Consider the following 14,541-nt stretch of genomic DNA (forward strand, 5'->3'; position numbering starts at 1 on the left):
GGACTCACAGCTGAAAGTGCTCTACCTAAATTATAATTGTAAGTTTCCTACTTCAGCGTGTTACAAACATAATTTTGGTGTCTTTGGAAAGAAGACCCTTTGGGCTTTACTTTTTATCAACCATATTTAATAATGCTCAAAAATAGTAAAAGTTATAGACATTGAAGTGCCCTGAATTTTTTTTTACCACACTGAAATATTTTTTTTATTTGATATAAAAATACATTAAATGAGTCCTGGAGCAATCTAGAAAAGTAATGGATTGAAAGCCACATGTCTCATGAGTTTCTATTTCAAATCTGAATAAGATATCATGAAAAATGAGACTCCTGCTAATTTTTTTATGTGACTATGTCTACACCCCCCAAATATAAAAAAAAGATATATTTATAGCCTAAAATTATATTGAAGGCTTCTACAAACTATTTAGTCAGTAAACATAACACTGCATAGTTTTTTTTTCAATTATAAAACACTAGACAGAAACATCATATAAGTGGTTTGAGCACTAGGAAAAAAAATACATTAAGAATAATTTAAGTGAGATAAATAAGAATAATGAGATAAATAAAAAAAGATTTAACTTTGTTTGCCAATTAAAAATGCAGCATTTATAATGAATTACGATGCAAATAAGTGCTTATGGCCACTTATACAGATGGAAATAACACAAATGCACCATATAGTAAATAAATCACTCTCTCTATTCATATAGATGCGTTCACTTTGATAGCCGTGATCATGCAGTAATAGCGAGCTGATTTGGGCTGATTTGCACTTAAACTGTGTTCAGATGATTTGACACTATAGTGTGATGTCATCAAGTTTAGACACACTTTCGCTGTGGGGCACAGATGACAACTTTCGCGTCCGGTGTAGACACAGACAGTGACTGCTCTATTTACAAATAAGTTCTTAAAAAAAAAAAAAATCTAAACCAGTGGCATAACGAGATGGAAATATAAACTAGAAAATATATTAACAGGTCCTCCGTCCATGACACTGACTCACTGCTGAGCTGCCGGTTTTAATCTGAACAGCTCTTAACGCTGAGTTGATGGTTAGATGCATGACGGACTAGTATTAAATAAAAATTTAAATAAAGGTCTTTCCAGCATTAACCCCTTAACTGTCACCCCCCCCTTTTGGGGATACATGTGAATATGCACTATACAAACATAAATAGTTGTAATTCATGAACACTTTGGGATATAAACATAAGGATGGTCTCTTTTGAAAGAAGACACTTAGAAGATTATTGCTGTATTGGAATATTTTAAAAATATATTTTTGTCTAAAAGTTATTGAAGTTTAAGTTTATTGTTATGAAAATGTACTAAAATATTTGTTTTATTCTAATAAATTTACATATTTTAAAAAAATATGTGTTTAAGCCTAAAAATGCTAATAACTAAAACCCATAAGTCTAACAAAGTTCTGTTTTAAATTTCATCTTGATATCTGAAAAAATGAGGTTTCTGTGGGACTTTTTGCTGCTACAACACAAAAGGCCAGTAGGAGTCACTGATGCTCCTTTTGTGACCCCTACAGGTCATTTAGTAACTTGAACTGACATCTGACACCACAAAATACACTGAGACTAGGTTTTTTACATTTTGTTTTTCTTTACTTTACTACAAACTATTCACATATGTTTATACTTTTCTATACATATGAAAAATGTAACTTATGAATAAAAAAATAAAAAAATAAAAAATATTAGAAAACTCAATCTCCAACTATTTACAATATTTCAACTATTTACAAACTTTTCACATCTTTGTAAAGTTGTGTTCATCATGCCAGGGGTTGAAACAGTCTCTTGTTGCCTGGAAACACAGGTATGCATTGCATGCCTGGCAGATAACGAGTGTTTTTTGGTGGCACACTCTGCATCTCCTCCTCGAATCATCACCGATTTCGGTGATGAATTTGGGCCTGTGGCATGCATTGCCCAAGGGTCCTCCTGTAATTTGACGTGCAGAAGTAGCAGGATCATTCCAGTCAGCAAGCTCCAGAACCAGGGCTTCACGGAACTCTTTTTGTGTTTTGGGTTTTTGGTTCCGTGCTAGAGCCATCTGCTGATGAATGATGAACGCATTCACCACAGCTATATCAATGAAGTGGTAGAATAGGGCACGGTACCACTTCCTGGTGTTTCGGAGAACAGTGTAATACCCGATGAGGGCATCGGAGAGATCAACTCCTCCCATGTTCCTGTGTGGAAAATAATAGGACATATTTCAAATCTAAAGTCAAACATAACCAAGTAAATAAAATGTGAACATTTCTACACAATTTTTTATACAACATCACTGAATAAATTCAACTCACTTGTTATAGTCAGCCACTGCAGCAGGTATAGGAACAGTCAGCTCTGTCCATTCTCCACTTCTCGTCCTCATCCTCCTCTGCACTGTGCGGTCTCCATTTGCTGAATGGAAGGAGGAGCACATGAGCACCTCCCTGGTGTCCTTCCATTCAACAAACAGTAGCTTGTCCTTGCGTATACACCTCATACTCCCACGTGGAGCATTTCTGGGCAGTCTGTTGTCAGTGGCTTGCGGGAAGCCCACACGATTGCTGCGAATTGTCCCACAGGCCCAGATGCCCTTCTGGAGGAGGTCTCTGAACAGTGATGGGCTGGTGTAGAAATTGTCCACATACAGCTTGTAGCCTGTTCCTAGGATTTTCTCATCCACCAGCGCCATCACTGATTCATAGCTGTGTCCTCTAGTTTGGTCTGCTTGTGCCACAGGGGATTTGCCCTCATAGATAAAAAAATCCCATGTGTAGCCATATGTGGAATCAGCTAAAACAAAAAGTTTGTACCCCCATTTTGTTGGCTTCTCCTTCATGTATTGTTTTAGCCCAATTCTCGCCTTTGATGCCACCATCCGTTCATCTACTGCGATGTTCTGATGAGGATGGAAGAAGGTCTTGCAGGCATCACGTATCTGCTGATAGACTGGCTTCAGTTTGCCAAGGCGATCATAGGCAGGTGTTCCTTTTTTTTTCATGTTCTCAGCATCCTTTTTTGGATCACTGAGATGCAGTGCTGCTGATATTGCTTGAAATTTCCTGCCTGAAATTACACTTGCTGGAAAGCCTATTCTGTAGAGTCTGGACCCATTCCAGTAATCCGTCAGAGCAGGAACTTTTACCAGACCCATGTAGATTACTACTGACAGGTAGGAGTATAGATCCTTTACGGACATGTTCTGCCATGGCTTTCTTGCAGCATCTTGGTTTTTTTCTGCATAGGCATTCGAATTCTTAATAATCGTCTGGCATACTGAGGGTGAAAGATACAGTTGAAATAGTTCTAGAGCACTGTACGACTCCATAGCTATCAGCTGAGGCCCTGGAGGTCTAGCTGGTCGAAACATTGTCACAGGTGGTGGAATGTCTGGTTCTTCTGAGGTGTGCCATTTTTCTGACATGCCAGAAGAAACAACAGATTGTGTTTGTCTCCCTCTTCCTCTGTCTCTCCCTCTGCTTGGCCCTCTTCCTCTCCCTCTTCCTCTCCCTATTTCTCTCCTTCTTCCTCTCCCTCTTTCACTCCTTCTTCCTCTCCCGCTCCCATTTTCTCTTTCTCTACCTCTTCCTCTCTCGCGCCCTCTTTCTCTCCCTTCGCTTTGCCTTGTAATTCTGTCTCTCCCTCTGTCTTCATCTCTGAATCCACTGAAAGCTGCAGCTGAAGTAGATGATGTAGGTGCAGAAGAGGTTGATGGTTGAGGTATGTCCTCATCCTCGTCTTCATCATCTGAATACCTATTGCAACAAAATAGTATAAACTGAACTGAACTATGAACTATAGTATAAAACTAATATAAAACAGTACAACCTGAATATAGTATAAAACTAATATTGTATGTGCAACAATATATTACAAATTGAATATAGTATAAAACCAATATAAAAATATTACATGTCATGCATAATTCAATGCTTCATACATTTTAATAAATAATTATCACATAATTATGGCACATTTGCACATAAACCACTAAAATTGGTAAAGGTTGTATAAAAGAAAAAATTTGCATAAACTCACCGATCTAGGGCTGAATCAGAAATTTCTTCAGGCAGAAGCATGTCTGGCTCATCATCACTTGATGGATGATTTTGTTCATCTTCACTTTTGCAAAGTTCCTCAACAACTTCTAACAATGTATAATGCCTTTTAGGCCATCGTGGATCCATCTTGTGAATGTGAGGTGAAAAATGACAGTGTAGTCTGTGTTGTGGCTTTCTACTCTGCAGATTTACAAATATTCACCAGGTTTTCCAAACAGACCGCTGAGCGTGATTGGCACGTGTTGGCAATCAACCATAAACACGTTTTCGATTGGATAAAGTTTATCTTGTCATCAGTGTTCAAAGAGGTCATTGGTCAACTGATATGCTGAAATCCAAGGAGCCCTAGTGACAGCTCTAGCTGCTCATTATGGCTACTGAGATGGTCTTGCCTTGCTGTTACTGAACATAACTTTGTGAAGGCAGGCTCAAAGACTCTACCAACACAGTAATTAGTATTTTATTGCAAAACCACTCAAAAAATTACATTTTATTACAAAATCAACATTATAATTCTCATTCAAGACAGTATATATGAAATATGAATATACATATAGATATAATGTATGTGCAAATATTATTTTATCCATATTTCTGGACAAATATTAGAATGGATGTTTTATTATAAACCTTCAGCGTGAAAAAAAAAAGTTTGAATTATTGAAAGTGTGTGTATCGGCTTTTTGTGACATAGGTTACAACTGCTGTTATGATGTAGCTTTTTTTAGGTGCACTCTTGTCATAAATTACTTTATTACTGTTATTGTGTAATTGTTATTATAAAAACAGCAGTCAAATATCTATTCAGGAGTCTTAGACCTTTCCAACGATATATAGTTTGTCCTGATTGCATTAGGATTTAACTGTAATATAGTGAAGTAAACGTAGGCGTCCCGTATACGGGACGGTGACATTTATTAAGGTATTAACAGTACTGTTTTTTTAAATCATCTGGTTGCAGTTATAAATTTGACTGCTAAATGAGTGATAAAGAACTATATTAAAACTTTTTTTATTTTTTATTTCTTTGTCATTTGAATATTGATTTAAAAATCGGTTTAAATCATAAATCAGATTTTTTTTTTCTAAAATAAAAAAAACACTGGGATTTTTTTTTAGGCCATATGATATTACCCTACTTTAAAAGCAAGTAAAGAAGGTTCCCTTTAAAATCACTTAAGTTGTCAATTACTAAACCTTTTTTTTTTTTTTTTACATCGTGTGAATGTTGTTGATTATAATGAGAGAACTTGAGTTTAATTGTGAGGATGTTTTATTAATTCTTTAGAGTTTCAAAGATTTAATCGTGCCGGCTTCATTTTATTTGTTTATTGTTTTAGGCAAATTAGGTCTAAATAATGGGAACGAAATTATACGGTGCTTCACATTTAAACATGCAACAATTTCTTAATCAGTTTACAGACAAATGTCTTTTCCCCAATAAGTTATGTCAAAATAAAGGACAGGTAATGAGTAACAAAAATGCATGTTGTTTTATTAAAGGAAAAAATATATTTATATTTAAAATATAAATTAAAATATAGGCATAACATATGAAAATATTGACATTTTGCATATTAATCCATGTAGCCTCCCCCCCTAAAATAGGCTACCACTTTTAATGCTCCGATGCAAAGTAAACCACAATTTATTTTGAATAATATAACGCATTATTAATATAATATAAATAATACTGCATACCTTTTAAATGTGTCAAATCTAAAATATGGTTTAATACCATGTAGCTTAGAAAATATAAGCTCAGACTCCGGGAACAGGCTTGACATTTATCCTGCTTGAATTCGTTCTAAGAAATGCACATAACTTCATAAGTACCAAATTTTCATCTGTGAATATTAAATATTAAATATATTAAATATTTAAACTATAGTGTTTGTCTTTCATTTTCCCTGACTGAAGCAGTCAAATCTAACACATCAATGAGGCAAAACTGAAGTCTATTTGCGAAAATGTGCTTTGACGCGCTTGTTTGATAACTTGTGGTTAAAGCGGCACTCAGCGGTCAAAAGCTGCAAATGCACTTTACACACGCCACGGCGGCGGTACCCGCGGCGGTAAAAGAGGCGTTTTCGATGTCTACTTAGTGTACACAAACTCATTGAAAATAACCAAAACAATCCAAGGTTTTTATTTAGCACAAATAACAAAATAACCAGACGCCACCTGATTCAAATATTCCATCAACATTTAAAAGTAATGACTTTATGAATTTCTTGACTGATAAAATAGATAACATCAGAAATACAATACAAAATGTAGATTCTACAGCGTCTAATACTTCAGTTTCATCCATCGCACCCAAAGATAAACTGCAGTGCTTAACAACTATAGGACAGAAAGAGCTAAACAAACTTATCACTGTATCTAAACCAACAACATGTTTATTAGATCCTGTACCCACTAAATTACTGAAAGAGCTGTTACCTGTAGCCGAAGAACCGCTTCTCAATATCATTAACTCGTCGTTATCTTTAGGTCATGTCCCAAAACCATTCAAGCTGGCGGCTATTAAGGCTCTTATTAAGAAACCTCTACTAGATCCTAATGAACTGGCAAATTACAGGCCCATTTCAAATCTTCCATTTGTCTAAAATCTTAGAAAAAGTTGTGTCTGATCAGTTGAGCTCCTTCCTGCAAAAATAATTTTCTTTATGAAGAATTTCAGTCAGGTTTCAGGCCCCACCATAGTACAGAAATTGCACTTGCTAAAATTACAAATTACTTGCTTCTTGCATCAGATCAAGGCTGCCACATTAGGTTGGTAATATTTGGGACATATTCACTATTTACCACATGGGCCACTTTAGGGTCACATTCAGATTACACATTGCCGTGAACACCACATATTTGCCTACAGAGGCCCGCATGTGATTTGATGCTATCTGGGAAGGAATATTGATATAATCGCCTACTTTTTACTTCTACTCCTTACATTTTTATGCAATTATCTGTATTTTCTACTCCTTACATTTTAAAAATAGGTTCGTTACTGCTATTTCATTTCGGCTTACCCTATTTGGTTAGTTTGTGACTTATATATGTTTTTTTCCTCGTCGTGACGTATTTTTGGACTGATGCGACTTATACAAAATACGGTATTTCAAAACTACTGGCTCATTTATCAAATGGGTGCTTTCTCTTCTTCTTCCGCAAATTAAGCTACTGTAGGTAGTTCGGTAGCGAGACGTTTGAACCTTTGTCCACAAACCCTGCTGCCTTCAGTTATGATGCACAGAATTCAGACACTTTTAGGTTACAGAGGACTAGGGAAGTAATGGTATGAAAATTTCTTATCACGATTATAGTGACTAAAATGATCACAGTCATCAGTATTATCACGGTATTGTTATAATGTGCTGGAAAGGTTAAAAAAAGTACATTCACATGAATCACTTAACCTAGATTTATATTTTAAAAAATCAACAAACAACAAATAAAATGACTTTTTGTTTGCATAATCACTAAAACAATAACATTACCAATGATGTCCGGATTTTAAATGACAACTTGACTGACAACAGTTTAATAGCATTCAAGATTTCAAGATTGAGATATCTAATGTAAATGTTCAAATAAAGCTTTGAAAAGGTTTAATAAAAAGATAAACATCACATTTCAGCTTTTAAATAATGACAAGATATAAGTTATTTTAGTTAGTTAATTGTTAAATAAACGCAACAACATTGCTATTAAGAACACTTCCTTTAGGTCAGCAGTTCTCAATCCCAGTCCTCGCGCTCCCCAGCTCTGCAGATTTCACACGGCTCTCTTTAACACACCTGATTCAGATCATCAGCTCCGTGCATGAACTGTTCACATTGACATGGTCCCTACACAGTGTTCCTTGCTCCCTACTCTGAAGTTTACCTCACTTTGAAACATTCATTCTCGCAGCAGAGTATGTGAGCAGAGTGGAGGGGTAACATTTTCCTCCTCACTCCACTGATCAGAATACTAGATACTAGAATAGTTATAACATGGATAAACACAACGATGCAGAGTCCAGACATGGGGTAGAAGCTGTTGATTGGCTGAGGAGCTTTCAATCAAAGCTTTCCTCGGGCTGCTTATTGGATGAACTGCTAGAATGAAAATCACTCACTACTCATAGGGCTCGACCAAAATGGGTGGGCCTGGACCTAAAATGGGTGGGCCGTGCCCAAAGGCAGCGCCACGGCTGGTAGCAGCAAACTAGTATTGAGCGGAGATTGACAAACTGTACAATTTATAACATGCTTTAACCTCGAGGACTGGAATTGAGAACCACTGCCATCGAATCGTTTCTGAAGACCGTTATATTCATATAATTAATTAATTAATATTTTAATTTAAATCATTCCCTTGGCACTCTTTTTACAACCTCCCAACTCTTCCACCGTGTTTTGACCGAAACTACGCTGGTGTACACTCGAGACTGTCACTGAAAACTGTGCTTTATGCTGGACAGTAGAGGTCTTCACAGTGCACCCGAGACCCGTGGACCCAGGACCTGTACGGGTTCGGGTCTATATTTTAAATCATCAGCTGGGTACGGGTCGGGTCCGAATCTATTACCTCGGGTCCTGGGTCTGTTTAACATTGTGTCTAATACCTGTGCGATCGGAGTCATCGGACTCGGAGAACAAACACCGTGATCAAACACTGCTTGAGTTTTTTGTAACTTACAACTAAAATTAGGAAAAGGAAAAGGAAAGTGTGAGCCAAAAAAAGCGCTCTCTCTCTCTCGCTCTCTCTGCCGTTAGAAGCAGAGTGCATGCATGGTTATAATGACTGCAGACTTGACACACTTATATTTAATATATTTCAAATCAGCAACACAATCTGAGGTGAATTGTAACATGAATGTTTTCTATGACGCTCAAATTGCGTTAAACATATTTTAGGTTGATACAGCTAGCTGTGCAGTCTCCAGCATGTTTCATGTTTCTATGGCAATGTGAAGGGAGGGACACAATGACTTTGACCGCCAAACCGTGCTTTACATTTTCTCCCATTTTTATAATAATATAAATGAACCGTTTAATCTTAAAGTTTTATTGGTCAGATTCAGACTAAACGCAGAGCAGAGAGCACAGAGATGATAGCAAATAAATAACGTCAGGCCATTATTATAGTTCAAAAGGGCAAACAGTCGAAGTTATTATGCGAGTTAACTGGAGTCAGAATGTACATGTGCACAGCTGCATTTGTCATCCTTCACCGTGACGTCAAGTGGACTTTTGAAGCTGAAATAATGAGTGGATTACGCTTGGACTTGGAATAACGAGAGGAATAACATGGAGAGGAGAGACTACGGCTCCTTAAGGGGGGGGGTGAAATGCTATTTCATGCATACTGAGTTTTTTACACTGTTAAAGAGTTGGATTCCCATGCTAAACATGGAAAAAGTAAAAAAAATTAAGTTGTTTTTGTTCCAAAAATACTCCTTCCGGTTTGTCACAAGTTTCAGAAAGTTTTTTTCGAGTATGGCTCTGTGTGACGTTAGATGGAGCGGAATTTCCTTATGTGGGTCCTAAGGCACTTCTGCCGGAAGAGCGCGCTCCCGTATAGCAGAGCAATGAGAGCACAACAGACTTCACTGATCAGAGCGAGAGCGTCGAGAAATGCCACAAAAGAAGTGTGTTTTTGGTTGCCAGGGCAAGACAACCCTGCACAGATTACCCCAGATTACAGCATTAAGGGACCAGTGGATGAAGCACATCAAGTAAACAACATCCGGGTCCAGCTTTTGAAATAATAGACGGATCCGGGTCAGTTCTGTGTAGTACATTACGGGTCTCTTTCGGGTTCGAGCACAAATTTTTGGACCCGTGAAGACCTCTACTGGACAGTATTCAATTATCTCCAGTTGTTCATATCGCGGTAATCTAATATGGTTTTAAAAATAAAAAGATTAAACATAACCGGGGGGAATATTATCATTATTAATCGTCAAACCGGTAATCTTGTATATCATTTTGTTTCATGATATAAATTATAGAATCTGGTTTCTTATGAGCTTCATTTGAGTTTTAAAAGTCTTACAATGCATATGTACTGTGAGATTCAGATCAACTCAAAAGCAGTAAATGTTACAGTGGTCTTTTGGGACCTCCCCGTTAGGACTGCATGATACATTGTTTCAGCATCAATGGTGCTCAGGATTTATTAATCATTCGTCAGCATCCTCAGTCATCTCTCCTTACCGTTTATATGGCAAGTAAAATCTTACTGTACTGTAATGTAACGGGCTACTGCTAGCAAGCGGTTAACCATGTCCCTTTAGTGGCTTTCGTTATTTTATTTGAATACATTATTTGTTTTCTGTTCCTTTCTGAATAGACACCAACTCATCCATGCACATCACATCCCCTGTACAGCCTGGAATATAACATTTATTTCCATGATTATCCACGCTATCCATTTCTTCACAATATATCTGCAGAACTTCTGATGATTCGGCTGACATAAGCAAATGTTGGGGGTGTAACTATTAGTGATCCAGACTGTAACATCACAGTCGGTGTCTGATTCTGATTCAACTATTCTTCAGTGGTCTTTTGCATGCACAAGATTTACACAAGGAGAAAACAATGGTGTTTGAGCCTCATATAATGTCACCTCCATGTACATAACTGTTATTATTCATCTATGTCAAGGTAAATACAGTTTTTCATTCTATGTCACCTTTAAGCAAGTACTACAACACTTATTCACATGCAATCACTCTCTCAATAATGCATTCAAACAAATGTAATACAGCGCTACTTCATCTGTATCTGATTTTGAATGAGCAGAAATCTGTAAGAAATGCATTGATCCGTAGGTAAAATAACTGACGAAAACGTACTGTTATTTTCATCTCAAACAAAATTTGCACCCCAAAAAGCAGCAATTATACATTTTAATGCTCACAACCACGTTATTGGATTGTCATGTGGTAGAAAAAAAGGTTGCAAACTAGTGTTCTGATAAACCACTTTGAAACTCTCCTCTTATTTTATTTTGTAATATATGTTATGAACAGAACGGTGCTATTTCAAACATACTGAAATACTTCAGACATGGAGCGGTGTTTCTGATATCAGTGAGCGTGGAGTGGAGCAGGAGCGGGATAGACGTCAGCGATGTGTTCGGCTGTGGTCGAGGAAAATTAAATAAAAACACTGTTGTTAAAATATGTAATATTCACAGATGAACGTTTATTACTTAGGAATTTCTGTGTTTCTTAGAACAAATTCAAGGAGGATAAATGTTAAGCCAATGAGCATGTGCTTATATTTTCTCTAAGGTACACCGAATTACACCATATTTTAGATTTGACACATTTACTAGGTATGCAATATTTATATAATAAGAATATTATTCTAAATAAATTGTGGTACCAGAGCATTAAAAGTGGTAGTCTATTTTAGTGAGCTGCTTATATTTTAATTTTTTGGGAAAAAGATATTTGTCTGTGCACTGATTAAGAAATTGTTGTGCGTTTTATAAATTATTTACTTTATTTTAGTAAATGTGAGGCACTGTATTTTCGCTCCCATTATTTTGGCCTTATTAAAACAAGGAACGAATAAATTAAACCTGCACGATTTAACTAAATCCTTGAAACTCAAGGATTATTGACAACTTCAGTGATTTTAAAGGGAGCCTTCTTTACTTGCTTTCATATAATTCAAGTAAAAAAAGCATGATGCTGAGTGCGAGACACAGCAATTATTCTTATTTGTCTACTTATTTATTATTATTATTATTTATTAATGTTGGATAGTTGCATATAAAATATTATTTACTTTGTAATGCATATGCAAAATGTGAATAATTATTCATATTCAAATTATTAATGCACATGCATGACAGGGAGGCGCCCTCTCAATCACTTGAAATTTTTCCTTATAATTAAATAAATGAAAATTGGGGTGTCTGACATACATGAGAAATATATCTACAGAAAGCTTGAAATGTCTTATGAACTAAATCAATTCAAAACGAAAGCATAATGTAATCTGTGAAGGTTGCATTTCTCTCTAAAGACGCGTCCATGTGGAGAGAGACAGCACTTGGGAATTTCATCTTGAAGCCGACAAGAAAACATTTGTTTATTAATAAATAATTAAAAGGTCTCCTTTTTCACAATTATTAGGCTACTTCTGCCTGTGCCTTGCGGCAAACTTAATGCATGTGCTTGAGCGCAGAATATATTGAGACTCATTATGGATTGTAGATGGAAATTTAATATAAACCTGCGATTAGTTGAATAATGACAAATGAACAACTAGTAACTAGAAAAATCTTTTGTGGGGCCTGACCTATTAAATACCCTCAAGACATCTCTGTTCAATATTTTTTAAAGCATTTTATACGCATTTGCATAAATTCTTCTTTCAGAATGGTCTGGAACGAAGAAATGTCTTAACCCTGATTTTTCCTCTGAAACACAAAAACAAAAATTTAAATAAAATGTATATTTTTATAGAAAGGCAAACGCCTCTCTTGCATATATATTATTGCTTCTGGTTTGTGCATTGTAAGTACAAATAGTAATAACAAAGGTCCCACTTTATATTAGGTGGCCTTAACTACTATGTACTTACATAAAAAACAAGTACAATGTACTTATTGTGTTCATATTGTATTTTAAAACACTTTTGCTGCTATTGAGGTGGGATAGGGGTAAGGTTAGGGAGAGGGTTGGAGGTATGGGTAAGTTTAAGGGTGGGTTAAGGTCTAAAGTATGGGTCAACAGTGTAATTATAAATGTAATTACAGAAATTAAATACAGATGTAATTGCATGTGGTTTTTTTATATAAGTACAATGTAAAAACATGTAGTACATTGTTCTAAATTATTAATTAAAATGTAAGTACACAGTAGTTAAGGCCACTTAATATAAAGTGGGTCCATAACAAATATAGCTGCAAGCAGCAATTTCACGGCCAAGCACTCCACCGGCAAATTGAGGAGCTAAGCAAAGCATGGAGCATCATACCAAATGCATTAATAAGCGATAACAGCAATTTTAGGATTATTGTAATTGATCAATCAGCGTCGCACACCTGTAGGTCATAGATAGGTGCTTAGACAAAAAAGACTGATATAGTCCTGATGAAGATCAAACGATCGAAACGTTGCCATTAAAGTATTTTTTATTGTTTTGCAAGTTGATAGTGTGCAGGATTTTCTTGTTTTTCTCAGGACTATTGTAATTGAAATAGCTAAAAAACCATAAATACAATCTCTAAAAGCATGATTACTTGGCTTATCAAGTTTGACCAATAGGCGTCGCTGTTATAAAATCAAGTTTGTGTACTCTGTGTGACTTGTCAATGACACACACACAGAGTTTGGTATCAATATGCCAAAGCATTGCAGAGATACAGCCTCAAGTGTAATTTTGGCATAATGCCTCAAATTCGTGGCTGTGGTATGCGAAAAACAGTTTTGTCTATCGACACAAAATCCATAAATTTTGTCAAAACTGTCTGAAGATCATCTGACTAAACTTTGGTGAAAATCAGACCAACGGTTGATGAGGAGTAAAAAAAACTATATTTTCAATATAAATCAAAATGGTGGACAGGAAGATCCAGCTTACTCTGGCATATTTGGTATCTTTGTTGTCGGCATAAGCCAGGGAATATTTTGAGACCAGTTTTATTGCAATAGGATAATGCAATAAAAGGTTATTAGCATTTTTATAAGTGTAAAAATTTTTAGTTAATGATTGGTTTATTACTCTTGACAAAATTGTTACAAAATTGATGTGGCATGGTCTGTGTGAGGTGACAATGACAGATACAAAGTTTGGTCCAAATATGTCAAAGCTTTGCTGAGAAACAGCCTCAAATGCATTTTGGTATCCTTCCAGCAAATTCGATGATCCATATCCGAATCCATAACTTTTTGCCTGTGGGGTCTGAAGATGATCCGCGTCAAATTTGGTGAAAATCTGACTAACGGTCTAGGAGGAGTTTGAAAAATGTTTTCAACAAATCAAAATGGCGGACAGGAAGTATGGCCAATTTTGGCATAATTGGTATTGATGTTCTCTGTATAGCCCAAAGAATATAGGGGAAACCATTTTGATTTCAATGGTCTAATTTATTCAAAGGTTTCAACTTTTTGAGTACCTTCAGGGCATTGAGCCGAAGATTTTTGTAATTATTTTCGTAATGAAACGATAATGCGTTAAAAAAATACAGCATTTTAAAGCATAATTCAAAATTGCCGACACAGGAAAACTGGATATAATTCGACTCGACATGACTCTTTGAATCTAAAGAGACCAGTTGTGTGATTTATGTCCAAACCATACAAAAATATGCATTTTTCATATCTCCTGACCACTAGGTGGCGTTCCGTCAAAACATTGCAGGTAGTCTCAGGTCATGGTTATTAGGACACACACCAAGTTTGGTCGCAATATGCCAAACCCTTGCCGAGATATAGCCTCACGTGCA

The 14,541-nt window shown here is 36.1% G+C and overlaps 1 protein-coding gene across 1 annotated transcript; it reads right to left on the reverse strand.

Moving 5' to 3' along the window:
* Positions 1-1,688: 1,688 nt before the first annotated feature.
* LOC113047448 (piggyBac transposable element-derived protein 4-like) lies at positions 1,689-3,512 on the reverse strand. Its single transcript, XM_026208821.1, has 2 exons — positions 2,335-3,512; positions 1,689-2,217 (listed from the first exon to the last, which is right to left on the reverse strand). The coding sequence occupies exons 1-2, from the start codon at positions 3,441-3,443 to the stop codon at positions 1,773-1,775; spliced, it is 1,554 nt and encodes a 517-aa protein (XP_026064606.1). The 5' UTR covers positions 3,444-3,512; the 3' UTR covers positions 1,689-1,772.
* Positions 3,513-14,541: the final 11,029 nt, after the last annotated feature.

The sequence above is a fragment of the Carassius auratus genome, chromosome 28 (genome assembly GCF_003368295.1).
Source record: "Carassius auratus strain Wakin chromosome 28, ASM336829v1, whole genome shotgun sequence".
Taxonomy (NCBI): domain Eukaryota; kingdom Metazoa; phylum Chordata; class Actinopteri; order Cypriniformes; family Cyprinidae; genus Carassius; species Carassius auratus.